The 23,239-nt window shown below is 39.4% G+C and overlaps 2 protein-coding genes across 2 annotated transcripts; one reads left to right on the top strand and one right to left on the bottom strand.

Annotated features, from left to right (window-relative positions):
- Positions 1-484: 484 nt before the first annotated feature.
- On the bottom strand, positions 485-14,812 carry LOC139713752 (E3 ubiquitin-protein ligase MIB2-like). Its single transcript, XM_071625455.1, has 5 exons — positions 14,477-14,812; positions 5,497-5,747; positions 2,864-3,044; positions 1,685-1,791; positions 485-597 (listed from the first exon to the last, which is right to left on the bottom strand). Exons 2-5 carry the CDS (start codon positions 5,714-5,716, stop codon positions 485-487), a joined length of 621 nt encoding a protein of 206 aa, XP_071481556.1. The 5' UTR covers positions 5,717-5,747; positions 14,477-14,812.
- A 1,435-nt stretch (positions 14,813-16,247) lies between these two features.
- On the top strand, positions 16,248-22,671 carry LOC139713750 (E3 ubiquitin-protein ligase MIB2-like). The gene is made up of 5 exons (XM_071625452.1): positions 16,248-16,762; positions 17,878-18,064; positions 19,049-19,155; positions 20,268-20,444; positions 22,305-22,671. The coding sequence occupies exons 1-5, from the start codon at positions 16,540-16,542 to the stop codon at positions 22,577-22,579; spliced, it is 969 nt and encodes a 322-aa protein (XP_071481553.1). The 5' UTR covers positions 16,248-16,539; the 3' UTR covers positions 22,580-22,671.
- Positions 22,672-23,239: the final 568 nt, after the last annotated feature.

Genomic DNA, 23,239 nt, shown 5'->3' with positions numbered 1-23,239 from the left:
AAGCAAATCAGACCTTTTTATTTTCTTGCTAACACTCTAACATTTCTAAATAAATTTTCATTCTTAAAAATTTGAGGAAGCGCTTAAAGTATTACGTTATATTTCTTTAATTCAGAATATTTCAAAATATCCATCCAAATCAGACAACTGACCTCATGCGATCAAAGACTCTCTTACGTATCTCTCAATTTATCTAACATGACCCCCGCCCCGTTCCCGCACATTTATGTGTACGAGTTTGAGTGTGTGTGTGTGTGTGTGTGTGTGTGAGTGTATGTGTGCGCAAGTGCATAAATGCATGTAATGGCGTTTACAAATTACCGAAAAGTATGAATACAAATAAAGTATTACCGATGAGTATGGTTATAACATAACTATCGCATAAACTCACCAACTATTGGAAGATGTCCTGCGTAGTATTTCCCGCCTTGTACTGGAGTTGCTACGCGTTTGAGATCGACGAAACCATGGTATCCAACACGCACTACTGGATTTCGGCAAAGGATGCCTTTGAACTCCATATGACAGTGGCAGCCGAACGAGCTACATCATTCATTTCCGTGAGGTCCTTGATTCGCCCGCGACTGTCGTTCCCACCTTTTTGTATTTTCATTTTAAGACAGTTTTTCAAGACACAAAAGGGATAAAGAGGGAGAAAACTGACACGACATGCAAAAACATACAAACAATCAATCAAATAAACAAACAGATGGATCACATCTCCCGTTACAGGTAGGTTTTATGTATATGGACAATAATTTCATGATGTAAGGGTGATTACCCGTATACTGTAAGACACGTGAAGTTCCTGAGTTTTAGATACCTCAATACACATGTAAATATGACACAATCGTCAAATACTCGTCTACATCAAAGCCTCTACCTCATTCTGCAGCCGTGTATTGTTAACACCTTCGCATTGCCGGTAAATGTTGAATTCTTCTGGTTACTAGTATTCAATTTTTTCTAAAGACATAAGAAATGCACCATCTCAAAATTGTTTTAAGATAAGACTCAAGAAAAAGTTGTATTCATCCATATAAGGTAGCTTATAGTGAGGGCTGCTAAATTTCTCTTGATTATACTATAAAAATGAAATACATGTACATGTATGTACAATGTTGCCTTGTTTGTTTTAGTATTACAAGTGTATATATTTTTAGGTTCTCTTTACCTCTCCTTAATGTATTTTTTTCTTTCTTCTCTTTTCTTTTCTTTCTCTTTTTCCTTCTTCCTATCTGTTTCCCCTCCTGCATCCCTAGCGTTAGTCTCTTGTGTATCTGTACTTCGTCTTGTAAATATGTATATTTTAAAAAATGTCTTTTTAGCTATGTTTCAATCAGATTCAACTACATTTTCAAATGTTAAAGGTGCACTCACTTCAAGCTGTGCTTACTGAGTTGTCACCTCCAGTTTGTCATTACCGAATTGTTACTGTTGTTACACGAATTGATCTGGAAATAAATGTTCTATTGTTGTTCTATTGTTCGATACACCCCATGTTATCACTTGTATGAGCTTTCCTATTTTGACCCCTTGGTTTTCGCGATATGATTCGAGTGTGATTCTTGAGCAATGCAAGGACTTTTCTATTTGTTTGTTTATTCGCGTGAGTGTATCAATATGTTTGTTTGTTTGTTTATTTGTCGGTTTGCTTGTATTTGCTCTGACTTTTTGGACGTACCATCTTGATCTCCGTATTTCCAGTCGGGTCCTCGTGCCACCTCCGCCTTAGGGAAGAAACCAAAGACATCCTGTTGTTCGCAACCTTGTCGAATCGGCATTTGTACGCTGAAAGGTAATCATGTCTACATTGTACTACAACATTATGATATCATGTACCTCACACACACACTCACACACACACACACACACACACACACACACACACACATATCAATAACAGTAACAACTGTGACACAATAATGTTTACTCGATTCGACATTCTATAGAGCTGGAAATAATGATGGCATCTTTTAACCAAGGATCAATGGCTTTTGAAAATAAAGGTTTACCCAGAACCAAAATATTTTTACAACAACAAGATTATATTTTTCTTTTGATGATTTTTCCTTCCTATTGAATATGTTGTAATATGATTTTCATGCCGAAATCAATGTTAAGATTCCCCCTAATGCTTGAAAAGTTGAGCAAATTTTCCTTAAAATCAACTAGAATTGTTTACACATCTGCGTATAAAACCTGTAAACCTGGTATTATTCCCGGCAGAATCTACAGTATTGTCATTTAATCGTGGCAGGACGGACGCTCGAACTATTCACCTCTTCCGGCGCTGTCCGTAAGCAGGTATAAGAACATTATAAACGTACCATGGGTTTGATAATCAAATTTCATTACCAAATACCGGGTAATAGCTATCTACGAAGAAATGCATATGTCTCTTCTCTAATGTTAATAGTCCTACCCAATTCTAAAAGCAAGCAAAATATTTATCATTTCATTCGATTCATTCGATTCATTAGCCGAATATCATTGCACAGGATATATTGTGTGGAAAAATAGCAATTTAAGTATAAACCGAATCATACAAAAAAGAAAAAAGAAAAAAGGAACGAGATCCAAAAAGATGTGCACAGTTGTTTTCAAAGTTCGATTACCTGATACCTCTATCAATTTTTCAATATCCGTGTTCAACGACTGCTTTGCATTTTAATACCGTTAATGATAATGATAATGATGACAGTCCTCATGAAATACACTTAGAGCAAATTGATTAAGATATTTCATATTGCATAATATAACAACAAAACTATATGCCAGTAGAGACTTCGTGCCTTTACGTATAAATGTCTTATCTATTACTTTGTGCGCAAGAAACTCCGAAAAGTAACGGCAATCTCACCCTGTTGCTTCAGCACTCGTGTATCTCCAGAACGCATGATTGGTTTCGTGCTCTCCTGCCAGGTAGCACGGGGTGCAAAGGTCATAATTGGGGCAGTCCATACACTTCCATCGAACTCCGGCGAGTCCTCCCTTGGTGTGGTAAGAGCATTCATTGCACTCGACACCCTTGTGTTTTGTCCCTGCCAGGCAGAAGAGAAGTGCATTTTTTTTTTCTTAGACAAGTTAGAGGTGCTAGGTACTTTTATAGTACCTCCTGGTTCTCAATTTTGCATTATCTTCTTGAACCACAGGTAATGATGATGATGATAATAACAAATATTATCATTTCTATTGTTATTACCGCTATTGCTATTGTTATTATCTACGTTGTGTCAAATCCACTCTGTAGAGTGCTCAACGAGAAAACATATTGTTGAGTACATTGGTCCAAGGGGAATCCCCAAAGAAAACAAGAAAACGTTCAGTCCAAACAATAATGATAATGATAATAATAATAATAATACCTGCTGAGCAAAGTGGTACAGCGAGAAGTGCCGTTAAGCACTGGTCTATAGTGTGTTCACCCTTAGAAAAGACGATGTCCCTCTATTGGAACAGGTGCATCTATCATTAATTATGTGAGCATTAATATAAGAAATAATAGGCACAGGTTTTCCTGAGAGCATAGGCGCCGGAAGTGGGGGGGCAGGGGAGGGCGGCCGCCCCCCCAATCCAATAAGTGGGGGGGCAAAACGCATTTTTGCCCCCCCAAAAAGCCCCCCCCCCCAAAAAAAAAAAAAAAAAATATATAATAATGATAATAAAAATAATAAAACAAAGAAAATAAAATGAATATGTATATATATGAATAAAAGGGAAAAATATGGCTACAAACGGCAGCTTTTGGACTGTAAACATGTCAAGATTTTCAAGCTCGCTCGCTTCGCTCGCTCGCAGCAGTTGAGCCCGGTGCGCCTCCCCCTTAATTTCTAAAGCGAAAAACATAGCTACGACGGCAGTTGTTGGACTCTAGAATGTCAAAATTTTCAAGCTCGCTCGCTTCGCTCGCTCGCATTGAATCTTTATGCCATTCTCCTAATGTTGCTGACAGTAATTGCCAGTAGTTGCGCCCGATGCCCCCACCCCTTAATTTCCAAAGCGAAAGATAAATATTAGCTATAAATAAACGGGAGTTTGGGGACTGTAAAATGTCAAAATTTTCAAGCTCGCTCGCTTCGCTCGCTCGCATTGAATCGTTATGCCACTCTCCTAATGTTGCTGCCAGTAATTGCCAGCAGTTGCGCCCGATGCCCCCCCCCCCCTTAATTTCCAAAGCGAAAGGTATAGTTACAAACGGGAGTTTTGGGACTGTAACATGTCAAAATTTGTCAAGCTCGCTCGCTTCGCTCGCTCGCATTGAATCGTTATGCCACTCTCCTAACGTTGCTGCCAGTAATTGCCAGCAGTTGCGCCCGATGCCCCCCCTTAATTTCCAAAGCGAAAGATATAGCTACAAGCGGGAGTTTTTTAACTGTAACATGTCAAAATTTTCAAGCTCGCTCACTTTGCTCGCTCGCATTGAATCGTTATGCCATTCTCCTAATGTTGCTGCCAGTAATTGCCAGCAGTTGCGCCCGATGCGTCGCCCCATTAATTTCCAAAGTGAAAGATATAGCTGCAAACCCCAGTTTTGGGACTGTAGAATGTCAAAATTTTCAAGCTTGCTCGCTTCGCTCGCTCGCATTCAATCGTTATGCCGTTCTCCTAATGTTGCTGCCAATAATTGCCAGCTGTTGCGCCCGATGCGCCCCCATTTATTTCCAAAGCGAAATATATAGCTATACAATTAAAACTCCAGTTTTGGAACTGTAGAATATCAAAATTTTCAAGCTCGCTCGCTTCGCTCGCTCGCATTTTTATTGTTATGCCATTCACCTTATGTTGCTGACAGTATATAATTTGTCGATCGTTTCACACCGTCATTTCATAATCCATGTAAGGAAAACTTACAATGTTCCTCAATGACTGCGTTGTTGAATGTATATCACATTCCGTGATGTATTGTAGTCCCATTATTGCTCACGCACACACGCACAAGCATACAGACCGTCAAAATTACTTTGTGGTTCCCCCCATGTTTCGACCCACCGTACGCCACTTTCTATATATATATATATATATATATATATATATATATATATATATATATATAATAGATGTGTGTGCGTGTGTGTGTGTGTGTGTGTGTGTATGTGTATATTGTGTAACATATGTATGGTCTAATCTTGAGCCCCCTCCAATGTTTGCCCCCCAATCCAAAACTGCTTCCGGCGCGCCTGCCTGAGAGGACATATTTTTTTTTCCTGAAGACTTTGAATAAATACGACCATCGTATTATTCCTAGTATTTCCAGTGTCAGTACTAAGTACTAATAGTGCGTCGTATTTATAGCTGGTATAGTTACCATTTACCATTGTTATTATCATCAATATCACTGCCAATTAAGTGGCACTGCGAACAGGCCATCTTGTCGGCATTGCAGTAATGCTGTATATAGTTCAAAATAATAAGCACGTTGAAAGACAGTCACCCAAATAATTGATGTTCTTGTTGAATGATCTTCGAGGAACGCAGTGCGTACATTACGCTTACCGGCAGGCGCGTTGTCCCAAAGCAGGAGGTCGTACGCGTTGTCGGCTCCGATTCGGTAACGACCGCGGTAGCCGTAATCCCACTGGACGACGACCAAGCCGGTCTGGTTGCCTCCAGGTACGTCCTTGATGGTTCCCAGGTGACCTTTGCCCCCATCTTGGTCCTCGTACTTCCAGTCCGGACCCCGGACCACCCTCCATCCCTTGGCAACAGAAGCCATCTGAAGAGGATTTGACTTGGGTGGCTGTTTGCTAGTTTGTTTGGATGGGGAATGGAAGACTTTAGTATCGTAAGAAAATGAACAGAAATTCTCTCGTAAGATTTTTTTCCCCCTACAATAATGCAAGGCAAAAATGTACTTAATTTTACCCGGTTCAAGGACTAGTAATGCATTCGCAGAACGCCATGAATTAAATCATTATAGGGACCTACATCGTAATTATGACTTATTTTTTTCTAAATCTATAGTGCAGTGCATTTACCCCCCCCCCCCCCCCCCGAAAATGAAAAAATGTCTTTGTGCACTTTTTTCAGTTACGAAGCCATCGAAAATTAATTCAACTTAATATACACACATCAGGCACTACATTATTGTAAACACACAATACCATAATGAAATGAGTATAATCTTATGTAGAGTTCCTCTCCTTGAATACAAGAAAGAATCACGGTCACAAGCTTTTTTTTTTTAAACTGTTGTAAACAGGTCTATTATCTCTCTGCATTTATCAGAAAGCATGTGAATTCATGCACGCAATGCATTAAGGCAAGTATTGTAAACATTTATGTGGAGATAAAATGCTATTTCAATTTGGAGCAAATGATACTAGTGATACCCCATCCTTGAATCTGCTCTGTTGATAACAAACGTAGCGTCACAACCATTACTTTTTGCCACATACAAAGTACTGTCAATACGATGTGTAAAATCCTTACCGAAATATGTGTGTGTGTGTGTGTGTGTGTGTGTATGCTTTACTCGTGCTTCCCCTATTATTATGAGGTTTTACAAATTTCAAAATTCTTTAAATAGCAAACTATTGCAAAAGTGATTTCATGCACAGTTGAGGGCCAATTGATGACCAATTGAAATCTGTAATGTGGCAATCGCATTTTAACTCTCAAGACGATATAAACTTTATAGTTATTGTAGAAGGCTTCAGGGTCACGTCACTGACACTATCACGCCACACTCATAAACATGAAGTTTTATCGGAAAATTACACCGTATGCAGCGATCCAAATAGGAGTTACATCGCTCTCTGTTATCAGTACTAAATCCTGTTAATTTTAGCATGTAAATAAAGTCACCTATTATATAAAAATAAAAGCTACGAGGGTATCATTGTAAGTACTAGTAAATTCCTTTTGTTAAAATCATAGGGAAATTTCACACGATTTTCATCTGTAATGTGGCAATCCCATTTTGACTCTCAAGACGTTACATGTATATAAACTTTATAGTTATTGTAGAAGGCTTCAAGTTCACGTCACTGACACTAAAGCCACACTCATAAACATGCAGTTTTATGGGAAAATTACACCGTATGCAGCGATCCAAATAGGAGTTACATCGCTTTCTGTTATCAGTACCAAATCCTGTTAATTGGAGCATGTAAATAAAGTCTTCTATCATAAAACAAGAGACCCGGGGGTCACGCGCTCACCTGAGTATCGCAAGTTCACCTTCCACGCATTCCTGCAGGCTCTTACTTGAGAACATTGGAAACTTATTTAATATTCATTAAATTAGGAGGTTTGGACCTCCTGGGGCCCCCAAGGAAAGCATGGTGCCCATTCAAACACTTTGAGATCTTATCCCTATGGTAATGCTACTTGATAAGTGTGGTGAAAGTCCATTATGTTGTTTTCAGCAAGAAGATGAAAATTTAGGTCCGCATTTGGACCCCCCCCCCCCCCCATCCCATCCCATCCTGCTTCCTTGGGTTCCAAGGGGGTGGGGCACCCCTGATTCTCCCATGAACAAACATGAAACAACAGTCATCAATATACTGACTCATTGTATTAACTTAGCTCAATCACTTCCAGTTCTAGAGAAAATCTGTAAAGATTCCTTACAGGAGGGGGAGGGGGGGGGGTCCCCTGGGGCCCCCCAGGTGAAGTCCGGTGCCCATTTGATGGAATTGAGATTCTATCCCCCTAGGGATGCTACCCGCCAAGTTTGGTGAAAATTAGTGATAGGGTTTTCAAGAAAAATATGAAAATTTACAATTTCGGTCCAAATTTAGGCCCCCAGGGACCCCCCAAGTGGGGCATGGTGCCCATTTAATGGAAATGAGATTCTCTCTCCCTAGGGATGCCACCTGCCAACTTTCGTGAAAATTCATTATGGCATTTTCAAGAAAAAGATGAAAATGTACAATTTGGGCCCGATTAGGACCCCTCTAACCCCCCTCCCCTGGGTCCCAAGGGGGGCACCTATGATTCCGCCATGAACAAACTTGAAACTACAGTCATCAATGTACTAATTCATAGTATTAACTTAGCTCTATCACTTCTGGTTCTAGAGAAGATTTTTTAAGATTCCTTAATTTGGGGGGGGGGGGGTTTGGGCCCCTCTGGGGCCCCCAAGGTGGGATATGGTGCCCACTAGTACAATTGAGATCCTATCCCCCTAAGGATGCTACCTGCAAAGTTTGGTGAAAATCGGTCAAGGGGTTCTCAAGAAGAAGATGAAAATGTAAAAGTTTACGCACGACGGACGATGCACGACGCACGACGCACGACGCACGACGCACGACGCGCCGGACGAAGAGCGATCGCAATAGCTCACTTGAGCTTTCGGCTCAGGTGAGCTGAAAAAACAGCTACTAGGATACCATTGTAAGTGCTATTAAACCCAATTTGTTAGAATAAAGAGAATTTCACACGATTTTCATATTATTATTTTTTTATCATGTAAAGCGGTAGGGCTGTGAGAAAATTTGTGGAATTTTATTGTGTTTCTTGAGCTGATATGCTGCTCAAATACTAGGAAAAAACCACAACAAATCACTCTGAACAAGAATGACGGCATGGGAGGCTCGCGTATTTCAGAAATGCTGCAATGTAATAATCCACTACCACACAAGTCACTAACTTCACCTGTGTAGAGTTTATGCAATTAAGCTTTCTTTTGTTCTGCTTTTATGAGCACACAACACTCTACTGCTCTAAAGAAAATAAGTTATACTTTGCATCTTTAAGTGTGACACAATGTAGCAGCATTTTGCGAGTGCAATTTTTGCACCTTTCAAATCAGAAAGGCGCATAGTTGCACATTTAAACCTATTTTTCTTAAATTGTATCATGGATGCTTATGTTAACCTGATCGTATCAGGACAACTCCCCCGGAGGACTACTCCTACGGGGACTACTCCCACCTGACAACTCCCTCGGAGGACCACTCCCCCTGAGGACGTCTCCCCCGGAGGACCACTCCCCCGGAGGACGTCTCCCCGGAGGACCACTCCCCCAGAGGACGTCTCCCCCGGAGGACTACTCCCCCGGAGGACCACTCCCCCGGAGGACCACTCCCCCGGAGACCAACCCCCCAGAGGACCACTCCCCCGGAGGACAACTCCCACCTGACAACTGCCCCGGGGACGGGAAAATCCTGTACTGAACAGAATTTTTTTTTGTCCTTGAAATTAAGACTCAATTCATCTGTGTACAAACACTATTCTATCAATATAAAAACCTGCTTAAAATTGGCGTTACCTTTAAGACACGTCCGTCTTTATAGCAAAGTTTTTGAAATCTCAGCACAAAGTTTAACCATTATACACGCTACATGTAATATCGAAAAAAAAAAGTAGAAGCGCAGGTCCATTTTAATACTGAAAGTTACTGAAGAGTTAAACACATTGGCGGAAATAGCTTTTGAAGGGAAAACGGAGTTCATTCCTTAGCATGTACCTGTTTTTCTTCATTACTTTATCTCATTTTAAGAAGCCCTTTCTTTGATGATTTTCTTTTTCTTTTTGCAATTCATGATTATGATAAGGAATGTGTTAATAGAAATACCTTTTTAATGTGGTTATGATTTTTATCTTAGATTCTTATGATACTTACTATCCTGTGTGTCACTGTCAGTAATGTTATTTTGCAATTTTCGTTTGTTATGTTGACTGCGAATTTGTCTGAACATCATTTACGATTCTTAATGTCGGAGAAATAATCGACAGAAAAAATTTGAATGTTTTGTTCCTGAAGAGACTTGAACGTGTACAATGGTAATATCTTCCAACAGCGCTGGGAAAGCACACCTGCACGGCCAACACAAATCTCTTAGCCACAAAGATGGGATAATTCGAGTTTACTCAAAAAACTTTATTGAAAAACGAGTTTTGTTAAACACGATTTTATTTGATAGCGTTTGAACATTGAAAACAACTTTACAACATGGAAAACAAACAAAAAGCAAACTCAATATAACAATACAATTATGTTACTCTGAATTATCAAGCCATACCTTTTTTTTTAATTAATATGACATGTGATATTTGGCCTAAATAGATCGAACCCTTTGTCAAGACTTGTGATAATCATGCACAAATTAAAAGTATCAGTCTGAGGGTTAAAAGTAGGTATAATCCGTGGATCAATCATGAAATTATTGTTGCCTTTCCTCCAGAAACAAAAACAAACAAATGTGGTGACAAGTTTCCGACCTCCTCGCTGTGTTGTGATCCATCCACTCCATGGCTTTGGCTGGCTTCAAGGTCCCACGAGGAGGGACGAGATGAATGCACAATAGGCCTAGGCTTGCATGCAACGAAGAACAACGTCAGCACTGGCGGATCCTGGATTTCCAAAAAGAGGGGGGGGGGGGGGCCAAAATTCGGCCGATTTTTTTTTTTGAATGACTAAATTTACGTGATGACTTAAAAAAAAAAAGTCATCAGAGAAAGGGGCGGCCGATACCCCCCCCCCCCCCCCCCCCCCCCGAGCCGCCACTGGTCAGGGCTGTCTTCGGCTATTCCCGCTAAAACGCGTGCCTATAGCAATGGAGGCATCATTGGGGGAGGGGGCTGTGCATAGGGGGCGAATGCCCCCCCCCCCCCCTCACCCGTCAAAATATTTTTGGCTCACCCGAGCCGAAAGCTCAAGTGAACTATTGCCATCGCTTTTCGTCCGTCGTCCATCGTCCGTCGTGCGTCGTGCGTAATCTTTTTCATCTTCTTCTCCAGAATCGGTGGGCGGATTTCAACAAAACTTGGTGGGGATCATCCTGAGAGGGTAGGGACCCAAAGTCGTTCATGTGGAGCATGTAGCCCCAGGGGGCAAAGGGGGAGGGCCCCTAAGGGGGGAAAGGGGGTAAACTTTAAGAAATCTTCTCCGGACCCAAAAGAGGTAGGCCTACAGTGAAGATATGTTTTGTGTAGATACCTTAGTATCGGAAGATTATAGTTTGTTCATGGCAAGAGCCAATATGACCCCTTGGGCCCCTATAGGGGGTGAAAGTTATGGGATGGGGGCCAATGGGGATAAACACAGTTTCTTTTTCTTCTTCAGAACCAGAGGCCGGATTTCAATCGAACTTGGTGGGATCATCCTTAGGAGGTAGGGTCCAAAGTTTGTTCATGTTGTGCATGTGCCCCCCCCCCCCCCCTCCCCGAAAAATAGGGAGTAGTCCTCCGGGGGAGACGTCCTCCGGGGGAGTTGTCAGGTGGGAGTAGTCCCCGGGGGAGTCGTCCTCCGGGGGAGCAGTCCTAGAACCTAAGCTGATATGTCATCATTTTTATTCACTGTAATTTGTTTCGAATTTTGAAAACTGCCATTCCTTCTCCCAGTAAATAATCTATAAACTTTGTAACTGTATCCAGTAATAACCAATTCATTCATGCTCAAGGGCAAAAGTCTGAAAATCATCCCGATTTGATTTTATTTCGGAATTTTTTTTCATACATGAATGAATTACAAACTCAATTGAACGAAATAATTGAGCACAGTATAATTTGAATCTGACAGTTCAAACAAATAGATCATCTATCTGAATATCCAACATTTTTTGACACTTTTAATGCGAAATGAAGACAAACAAATTATTTTATGCACACATTTATATGCAAACATATAGCTATCCGTTTACCTATTGTTCAAAGATAATTAAGCAACTCTTGATGAACAGAAATTCAGAAGACCATCATCATAAGCAAACGTTTGACGAGGACAACGGCCTCAGAAATAATTGTCTAAACAATCTCCTTTTAAACATGACGATTATACCCTTGCAGGGTGACGACATACAGTTTGAAAGATATTTGAAAAGCATTTCCTAGACAATGTGATCATTTTATAAAATGCACCGCATTGTATTACAAATATAACACTGTACTTGTTTTATTACCGAAATATAGTAGCATAAACTGGCACAGTACTTATCTACATCCCATGATTACATTAAAAAATGTGCTAGAAAAGGGAATCATTCTTCGAATAAGATGAGATGCTTGAGCGATGAGTTCAGTTCTTTTTGCGTTTGCTGCATTTCTTAATATAAAAAAAGTTGCAATATATGCAAAATGCTTTACAACTTAAGGGGCCACTGACACTGTACAGGTCTACATTATCTCCTAGTTATGCACTGCATTTCTAACAGGCGCAGAAAGAAAAACAAATATTGTACTGTGAAGATGCTTACTTCAAGTTCACTTCAAATTCATTATTATGTAGTTTATAGACTGTGCAAAGGCAATTCGTTTTATGATCTAATTATTGGGTCCAGCACAAATGTTAGTCAATTTATCATGAGTCACAGTTAACTGTCGCCTTGTCCAAACGTCCCCTGAACAAAACCTTAATGTCTATAGAATATTACTTCCCCTTATATATTTCACTAGCAATTTCGGTGATCTGTCTGAAACGTCACTGACGTTACTTACACACATGTTTACGCCTAGAAATCAATACTTTTCACACGGTGCATTAAAGGGACGTTATCATAGCAAATTCATCCAGTTTCCTCTCGATTATAATGAGCATACTTGCTACCTTGTGATGGCTGAAATATTCCCATTATACTCCCATTAATCACATGTACATCACTTCATTCAGTTTGTGTTACAAAAGTGTCACTATAATTACTATGTTGACTGAATAACATTGTCAATAGTATTGAGTTCATTTCTAAATAACTTCTTTTGATCATTTTAAAAATATAAAGCAATTAAGGTTGCAGTACATGGTGTCTGTGTGTGTGTTATGTGTGTGTGTTTACCCCTGTTAGATCGTAGTTTTTGTAGAACTGCACACTCAACATACTAAACAAACATTCAACACGTACGTAATTCGTGTATTATGCAGCACATTATCACATAGTATGCATAATAAATGTGTGCATCTTTTACACAAAGAAGGACATGGCTGGCTGCCTGGCCTGCGACACCACACTAATCCGTCGGTGTGTTGCTGAATATACTATACCTTAGCGTGATAGTACAATTGCATTCCAAAATGCTATTGAGGCTCCAAGCTCAAGCACCAGCTACACTACAAATACATTTCCTGTGCACTCAAGACAGGAACATTAAGCGGAAAGGACGGAAACACTAACTTTGACTAAAATACAACAAAACCAAATCCTCTTACATTACGACTACTTTACATTCTGATCTCTCACGGAAGTGATTATAACCATGCTGTTATTATATTCTAACGAATATTGATGCATAACTAATAATATAATCAATATGACATTATCCATATAGCAAGAACTTAGTTTTTAATAGCATTTAAATGATAAAATAGTTTAAAGAACTATTCTGTTCCTATTCTTGTCATCATGCCATAATAACTTAAATGGAAGCAAGAGATCAGCAGAATTGCGATCTTACAAATTTCATCCCTACTGAGGGAGACAAGTAAAGAAAACTCACACGTCATCTTAATTTTATTACTATTTAATATTTACAATGCATAGTGTATTAATCAAGCAGTGGCAAAATTGGCAATTAAACTTAAACTTTGGTAATTATCATGATACGCATTGGCATGCTACTTCCAATATTAAGTGATTATAATTTTCATTAGCGTTATGTCACAATCATTATTACTCAATATCGATATCACTCTAAAAAGGGTGGCAAGGTCTGTTATTATAATTCTCAATTTAGTAATGGTAAAGACATTATGTTTTGAAATAAAACAAGGTGGATATTGGCAGCAAGCAGCACTGTGTGTGTGTGTATGTGTTTTGTTGTTGCGTATATATCACAAACCAAAACTTATACAGTAGTGCCCACTCTTCACACCTCCTCCCTTGCACCTGTTGTTTGGTTGTTTTCTGATCAGATCGAGAGGCATTTGAATAGAAAGACGAAATATTTCAAAAGAATAAGATATCTATCCCCATGATCTATTATAAACGCCTCCTATTTTAGTGTTGGTGGTTTACCAAACATAACACACCCACCCACACACACACACACACTCCTGTACAATATGTGACAAATAGCAACAGAACAGTTTGATGTTTTTTTACAACAATAATAAGTTACAGTAACTGCTGTAGCAGTGTCTATATATCATGACATAATTATATGGAGGCATCATACAATGACCTACCAAATACGAGTATTTCGACCCATCACCATGACAACTTCATTTACAATTCCTAATTCATGAAATGGACACCAGCAGACGTTTGGGGTTCCTCTCTTGTTACATGAAGGGTACAACGTATATGAAAATTAATTCTATTCTCAACAATGACTATACCTTCACATATGTCTTTATAAAATATGTTAAAAATTAATAAATACATATATCTTCAATTTCATATGAATATGGTATGTGTGCAATAATGGTAGCTATAGGCCTAGGTCTATATAACTGTGTGTTTTTAAACCTTCGGATCTTCATCTTACCTAGAATATGGATCACTCTTTAGTTTTAATAAACGTGACCTCATAAGTTAGATACAGCATTGCATTCCACATTGAAGTCTACACAACAGGTATAAAGACAGTGAACTCACCCCGCCGGTCCGTTCGAACGGCTTCTTTAGACGGCTTGTACCGCTAAGTAGCAATATCTTTTGCCCCTTGTTCCAGCAATCTCCAGTGAGCCGTATCGTGACAACCATTGGCTTTACGTTCACGCTATACAGATGTACCCTCCATTATGCCCATCGCGCATCGACGGATTCGTTAGCGAGAAAACGTCCGGGTTTTTCGATAATCAATTAATCCCGCGTTACCAAAGGAAAACACATGTAAAGGATACAATAAAATATCGCAGCACATACGTGCTAGCAATCAGGGCCTACAGATCAACATTGATGATGTGCGATCTATTCCTGGTGTTGTTTGTGAGCTTGCCCGTAGCGAGAAATCAATCGTGAAGGCTGTATGGAGAAGTTCATACACAGGTGCGTATACCGCGATACGTGCAGAAGCTGCGTGTACTCATGTCTAGTACTGTACAATGTATTTCACAAGCTTCGGCTCATCGCAGCGCGGGGATTTTCACCGGGGAATCCCCACTCAGCGCGTTGCAATACACAGCATTCTAAATGCGAGTGTGTGTGTGTGTATTGTGATCTTGCGTATCGCGGCCGTTGTTTGTATCTACGCTACTGTTCGGACATTTTTTGGATGCGATTGACTTGATGTGGCTTTATCATTATACAATACAGTAGGCAATCCATTGTCATGAAGTACCTACACAAGTCAATATTTTGATAATGACTGTTCGCACATGCACGACGTGCTTTCTGATATTATTTTGTTTTTTCGACTCTGTCGGTTTAGATTCTTATCAACCAGATGATGAGACCTGAAAACAATGGTATCATAGTGTAAGTTCATCTTGAAAATAATTGTATTTACTGCACTCTAGTAAAATATCCTTCACAACTTGACACTGGAACTGTGGTAACATAGGTATAACTGGTGAGGCAGCACTTTTTTTTTTTTTTTTTTTGAGAAAGATCAAATTGTCTTACGAGTTTTCATACAGCACAGGGCTGGAGCTGGAGCCCCCCCCCCTCATAAAAAAAGTAAAACCAGATCAGATAAAACGATGTTGCACTGCTAATTAAACCAAGTTTACAATTTTACAACGACCCTTGCGCGAATTGAAGTCATTATTTATCAGACCCTTTAATGCCGGACTCATTGATTCCCATTTTCCTATAATACAATGTCGGCCAATTTATTTTCTTTTTTCCCCTTTCTCTCTCTCTCTCTCTCTCTCTTGGATGTTTGCATCATGACATTGTGCCTTCTCTTGTTTGCTTGTGATCATTTTGTTTGTTGTGTGTGTGTGTGTATGTGTGTGTGTCAGTTTTGTGGGATATGTACGCATAATTTTTTATTGTTTTATTACATATCTTCAGGCGAAAAAATGCATCTTGTGAAGGACACCCGTATACAGTGGCGGCTCCAGAGGGGGGCGCAACCGGCGCACGCCCCCCCCCTTTTATTTTTCGTTAAAAACAAAAGAAATAAAAAGAAAAAAAATGAAATGAAACCCGGAAGTGGCACCAGAAATATATCAATATTAGTCACGCCCCCCCCCCCCCCCTTTACAGAATTCCTGGATCCGCCCCTGGTATATACCAGTGTAGTAACCTTTTAACTGCAAGAAAACGCATCTGTCTGCATCTAACGGGTGTGGGGATTCCCCGTTGGTCGTTATGTGGTGCAACTGGTCTGCTGGCGGGGATTTCCACACGTTTGCGATGCGTACGTGTGGATGGAGACGCGTGGTATGTGTTGCCACTGTTGCGGTGAGGTTGGATGCACACTGCGGATGTAATGGTACGGACAGTCTTTGTTGTGTAGATATTGAGACTATAATTATTGTTCGGTTGTACTAATTGCAAACGTAATTCTGCATTTGTCTGCGTATTGCCTGTTTGCTTTACAGTCAAAAGTAAAGATTGTGCTGCAGCAGGTCCAAGAAACAGTTGTGTCGTTTGTGGGGTTTTTTGTGTGCGTGTTTTTTTTTTATTATTATTCTCTTTCACTTGAAAAGTCATTTGCGCCAATTTGACCTCCGTTGATATTCAGCGCTTTGGGTTTCTCACGGGCATATATGGCGGCAGCGGGAGTTGGTTCCCGAGTGGTACGTGGCCCGTCCTGGGACTACGGTGATCAGGACGGGGGTGAAGGCGTCGTAGGCACCGTAGTGGAGATTGGGAAAGGCTGCTTTGAAGGTTGGGCGGTGGTCCAGTGGGACTACGGATCTCGTGCTCGCTATCGCATCGGACGCAACGACAATGAGCACGATCTCCTTTTGCTGGACAGTGCCTGTGCAGGTAGGTCACTGTCTAGAAAGTGCATAGTATTTTGAATTCTATATATATATATATATATATATATATATATTTTTTTTTTTTTTTAATTGATGTCAGTTCAGCGGGGAAGAGTTTCACATTTACGCTTTGAATGTTGTTGTACGTTTTCATCTTTGTTTTCCGTTGTTTTCATCTGAGAGGGGAAGGGAGTAAAAATCAACGTTTCAAATCAGACTACATAGGCATATCTGAATTATATTAATCCGATCAACAGATAAACAAAATGATATTATCATGTTACAACAGAAACAATTTAGTTAATTGGAAAGTTCAGATTGAAAGTACGGCCTGGTCCTCTTAGCTCATGTTACCCGTAGACAGGGGTACTCACGCCATATTGGTTAATTTCTTATTTTGCCCGCGACTATAAAGGAAACCAAAACCCAAAGAGCAATGTGGATTGAGTGAAAGCAGCAATAATAATTGAACACATCAGTGAAAGTTCGAGGAAAATAAATTGGACAATCGATGCAAAAGTTAAGAATTTTTACAGCTTTGGTGTTGGAACCACTGGATCAGGAGACTACTAGAAATCATAACGTCATGTATGGACAACAATAATAGAGAACATACAAAGAGAATTCCTTAAAAAAAATCATTTTCATGAAAATTACACATTCCAACGACTTAATTGATACTGAAATGATTAAGGGTATAAGATAATTCCCTCTGCTTTCTGAAAACGGTTAGTCAAGTGATCTTTTATTACGCTAGAAAAGTGAAAGCATGCAGTGAATTTTCTTTATGTTGTTGTTCACACATATGAACTCTAGTAGTCCCCTGATTTAGTGGTTCCAACACCAAAACATACAAATTCATAGACTTGCATCGGTTGTCCGATTTCCTCTAACTTTCACTGATGTGTATAACTAATGTTGCTGCTTTCACTCAATCCACATTGTGCTTTGGGTTTTGGTGTTTTTTTCTTTTAATATGTATTCAAACTATAGATACAGAATCGGAAATTTTATGTAGAAAAGGCAAAGAGGCCTATGAGATCCCTCTGTGATTATAACATGTTTCAAAATGTACCGTTATGAATAGGCGCCTATATTAGATTTACTGCTTTATTCTAGGAGTTCAACATCGCGGCATAACTTGTGATGGGAAGTGTACGCTAAGTCAAGTTGGCTACGTTACTGGGATCCGATGGAAGTGCGCACATTGCAGTGATTTCGACCTCTGCAACGAATGCTACATGAACGATGAACATGTCGCCAACGGCCATACGTTCGTTCGCATCAACACAATGGGTTCACCCCCGTAAGTATTTAAAGGGGCATTCAAGACGATTTTTATAATGTTATACCATGGAGTACATAAATCAACAGCTCGTTGTATAGCTTTGTGGAATTTATTGTGGTCCTTGAGCAGAGAAATCAATAGGCCTAATCTGAAAAACCCAAAACAAATTACACTGAACAAAGATGACAAAGGAGCTTCACATATTTCAGAAACGTACCTATGTAATTCCACTGAAATACCACGTGCTTATCAAGTTGATCTGTGTAAAAATTATGCATGCTTTCTTCTTTTGTTCTGCTTCCTTGAGCCCTATACTAACACATTCTTATGGTGAGGCTGCCAAGTCATCATATCCTTGCTCATTGCAATTTTTTTATACATTTTGAAAACATTCATATTCCTCATCCCAATCACTACAAATTCTGAAACTCGGCACCCAATATAACCAATTTATACTTGTTGCTATTATGTCAAAGTCTGAAAAGCACCTGGAGGTCTCCTTTAATCATGAAGCTCCTTGGTATAATGCACGCGTCTCTGAGATCGTCCAGGTTGATCTCAGTGTTGCCATAGCAAGGAGGTATCCTTGCTGGCCATTGTTAGAGGGGGTCATAGAGGATACGCATGCGTGTTCCCTAGATCTCCGTAACAGTACAAATGGATACTTTTCGCGCGACGAAAATAAATGGTCTTCAGGCCCGAGAATTGTCACAAAGAGGGTGTATTTGAATTTTCACTTGGACATTTCTTCTAAAAATAAGGGGGTGTGTTTATCTCTTTTTGTTTCGATTTCTGAGAAATTAAAAAGGGGGTTACAAAATACGTCGAAACATTTTGAAAAACATCCCGAGGACTACAGGCAGGGTTTTTTTGTTCGTGTTTTTTTTTATTCCCCGAAAAAAAAAATGTAAGCCAACTTTCCAAGCGATCATCTAGCTTGGTATGATGCGGAAAGATGTATAATATGCGTCATACAATTCGATTCGTTTACCTTGCCCGCAGGGTGCAGATTCCCTCACGTAGAAATGCAACCAAGGTACCAATGAGGGGGCTGTTCCAAGGTGCAACGGTCAAGAGGAGTCGGTTCTGGCAGGGGGAGAAGGAGGATGGTGAGGAGATTCATAACATTACGTAATAATCTAAAAGTAGCATTCTCTTTCGGGCAAGCCCCTCTCAAGTGCATGTCTGTTCAATGTCGATTTCTATTTTGTTATGCAACAACATTTTGCTATGCAACAACATTATCTTAATCTAAGAAATGAAGATGGTGTGACTGTGAAATAAGTACATAATTTCTGTGACAAATTGGCATAATGATAATAGTCTACATAGATTCATTGGCAGAGCAGAAAAAATGATAAAATCGGTTAAAAAAATTGTACGATAAAAAAAAAAAAATCTCAAATGCCTATGAATGGTTCAACAACCTATACATGGCATGTTGCATATAAGGTTATGATTCCCGATCCCCCTGCTCTTTCTTTCTCTCTTCTACTCAATTTGAGTTCTTGTAATCAATTTTGATAGCGACACATTCTTTCCGTTAGTGGGTGATACGAACATTTTTGTTATCATCATGTCATGTTTGCCTGCGATAAAACTAAATAATGTGATTAGAAATATTCCTAAAATCATATTTTTTTGTCAAAATCCACAGTAGCGGATACATGATTAAAAACACATCTTTATCGTTTGACTTAGCCTATCACCGATTATGACTATTAATGCCTGCGCGGTGTTTCTATTCTGATGCTTCTTTTTGCCGTTAATTCAGTTAATAGGTATCAGTTAGTTTATTAATTTGCTTGTGTCGCAGTCTTTGCTCTTATTGTTTCGGGCACGAAGGCAATTCCAGACAACTCATAGAACGTCATATATGACAGCTGGTTTCCAGGAGATGGCAAATGGAACTCAAAGAAATATTAATATATTCATTTTTTTCTCTGCCTTCTAAATGTCTTCTGCAGTATCTATACCTATTGGCATTCTGAGTGTGATTGATTACATGTATTTGGATATGCCATTTCTAAATCGGATGATATCTTTTCAGATCTTAAATGTTGTTAAGAAAGACATGTAAACTGAACTTACCAGCTTGTTACCCTCATGTGTCGCAAAAAAAAAAACTAACAACATGCAATTGTGTAGTACGTCGCATCTCCATTTATTTTTTTTCAATATTCTGCCCTTATGTTTGATTCTACGATGTTGGATGTTACAGGTCTAGGAGATATCGTCTGTGTCCATGGTTCTGGCGACGAAAGGGTGGCTGAGGTTAGATGGAGACAAAACAAGGGGACGTTCAAGTGCCAAATTGGCGGAAAAAGCATCCCGGAGTTGATTTGCACCGCGGATGGAGACAACAGCCATTACTACAAGGACCACCTGCCGGCCTTCGGTATTGCATCACTGATTGTCTTTATGCTAATGTGATAACTATCTCAAATGCAGATAAAGAGTTGTTATTAGAAATAACCATGAAAACAGATTCTCAATGTATAATTAGTCTCTTCATATCTTTCTACAATGTGCACTAAACAAAATTATAGCTGCAAAAGAGTTACACATGTAATTCCATAATGCGGTCAAGTGCAACACAACACAAACGTCATAACAACTATAAGAAGACAAAAAAAAAAAGGTTTGCATCAGTCAAAGACTGGCAAACAACAACAACAACAACAAATTAATGGGCCCGAAACAGGTTTCAAATGTTGACACAAGCAAGTGATAACGAGAAACAGGTTTCAAATGTTGGCATAAAACAACAAGAAATGTCGCTACAGCGACTGGTTATACCCCCGCCAAACAACATTTCATAAGCTTTGGTCAAAACAACATTTCATAAGCTTTGGTCAAAACAACATTTCATAAGCTTTGGTCAAAAAACTGAGGAAGTAGTTAAATCCGCAAGATCTTTCCTTGATCTTCTGCCATTAATATGCCGTTACCATGGCAACGTACTTTCGGGTACTGTCGAAAAATGCGTCTTGCACATCTACAACCAAAGGCACACATCTGTACCAAGTTTCATGGAAATTGGGCAAAAACTGAGGAAGTAGTTTGCAACACAAAATTTTCCATCATTTTGGCTCATAATATGTGAGCTGCTACCATGGCAACATACTTTTTTGTCACTGTCAAGAAATGTGTCATGCTGACCTATATCCTAAGACAAACATTCAATATGAATTCCATGAGAATTGGAAGAACACTGATGAAGCAGTTTTGCCATGAAGCATTTTGCCCTATATTTTACCGATAACATGCCGGTACCATGGCAACGCACTTTTTGCCGCTGCGGAAATATGTGTTTTGCACATTAACATATTCAGATGAACATCTGTACCTAATTTCATAAAAATTGATCAAAAACTGTGGGAGGAGTTCGCGACGCAAGATTTGTACCCATTTTTGCCCATAATATGACCATGGTAACGTACTTTTGGGTACTGTCAAAAAATACGTCTTGCACATCTACAACCCAAGGCACACATCTGTGCCAAGTTTTATGGGAATCGGTTGAAAACTGAGGAAGTAGTTCGCGACGCAAGATTTGCAACGGACCGACCGCCCGACCGACCGCCCGACCGACCGCCCGACCGACCGCCCGACCGCCCGACCGACCGCCCGACCGTCCGCTGATTCCTATATACCCCCTTCAAACTTCGTTTGGCGGGGGTATAATTAATAACGAAATAAAGCAATAGGCCTACACCCAAAATACGAGCACATATGGTTAGCTAACTCAAAACAAAACGAGTGACGCGTAAGGTCCACAGAGTATAGAAATTATACGCCCACAAGGAAAAAAAATGGTTTCTTTTTTTTTTGCTGGAAACTTCCGATAGCTTTTTCCGTATATCATATAACTTATCTATATCACATTGATCCTTTTGAAAGAAATTTACCTTAACGATAATGGTAACAATATGAATAATCAGCATTTTTAAAAATATATAATGCATTCTAAGGAGAAAACAAATGCTTTTTTAGCTTCTCAGACTTCAGAACAGATACAAAAAAATTGTATATATTTTTTATGCATCTCTCTGTAAAGTAGGCAAATTCGTAAAGATAAAATTGTACAGATTACCATCCCGTTGTGTTCTAGATGTGACTAGTCTCAATAGGTGTCAAAGTTTTTGTAAGTACACCTAAATCTATAATTGCCATCACACACCGTGATCAATGCAAAAGGAAAACACATTTTTTGTTTGTTTGTTTGTTTTTTTTATATACTCGTCGTAACTATCAGGAGAAGGTGGATTCACCGAAGAAGGAAACAAAGGATCGAAACGAGCATCCAATTTGAAGGGAACGAAATTCGTTCCCGGAGATCGGGTTGCCATGACGGCCTCGCCGGACACGCTGTCGAACATGGGTTTGTCCAAAGAAAGCCAAAAGCACGTCAAAGAGGTGAGAACCCGAATTTCTGAAAAATCGAAGTCTTTGAAGCAATTTCCTTTCTGCCATTGTTGTTGTTTAATTATTGTTCATTGGTATCGTTATCATGTTGTTTACCAACACTGAACAAGATGATGATTCTCTAGCAATGTCCCTCTCCACAGCTCACATAGACGCAGACACACACAAACACACACATACAAATACATACGAAGAGTTTGTTCGCAAAAACCGATAAGTCCATATTTGCCAAATGGAGATATTTGCGATTAAAGGTCAAGAAAAATAAAGAGAATAATAAGACAGTTTTTGCTTCTTTTGACCATAACTTCAAAAATATACCTTAATATGTAGTGACCTATACCATTTAAAAGGTATTATTTTGTACTTTATGACAGAGACCGTACTTCAAAATCTTCAAATATGGACTTATCGGTTTTTGCAAACAAACTCTTCATACATACATACATACAAACATACATCCCGACCGCTGGGACTGTCTTTATTTGTATATTCCTAGGACCTAGACGTGTCTGCGTTGACTTCAATCCGATAACTTTCTACATGATCACGAACAAGTACAAAATATGGTAATTATGGTTTTATGGTAATTAAATGTTTGTATATTTCAACCAATGTTTTCTAGAAGTACTTTCATTAAGTATACTCGGAAGGTTATCTTCTGTTTCATTCATTATTCTGAAATGCACACTGTAAACACTTTGTACATAAACCTGTGCTTTGTAACATTAACATGACTTATTGTATATCCAAAGCACAGTTTAT

Source organism: Diadema antillarum, unplaced genomic scaffold (genome assembly GCF_040938485.1).
Source record: "Diadema antillarum isolate AM-2024a unplaced genomic scaffold, OU_Dant_1.0 seq00002048_RagTag, whole genome shotgun sequence".
In the NCBI taxonomy this organism is placed as follows: domain Eukaryota; kingdom Metazoa; phylum Echinodermata; class Echinoidea; order Diadematoida; family Diadematidae; genus Diadema; species Diadema antillarum.
The sequence above is the reverse complement of the archived record's forward strand: the minus strand, read 5'-3'. Positions and strand labels throughout refer to the sequence as shown.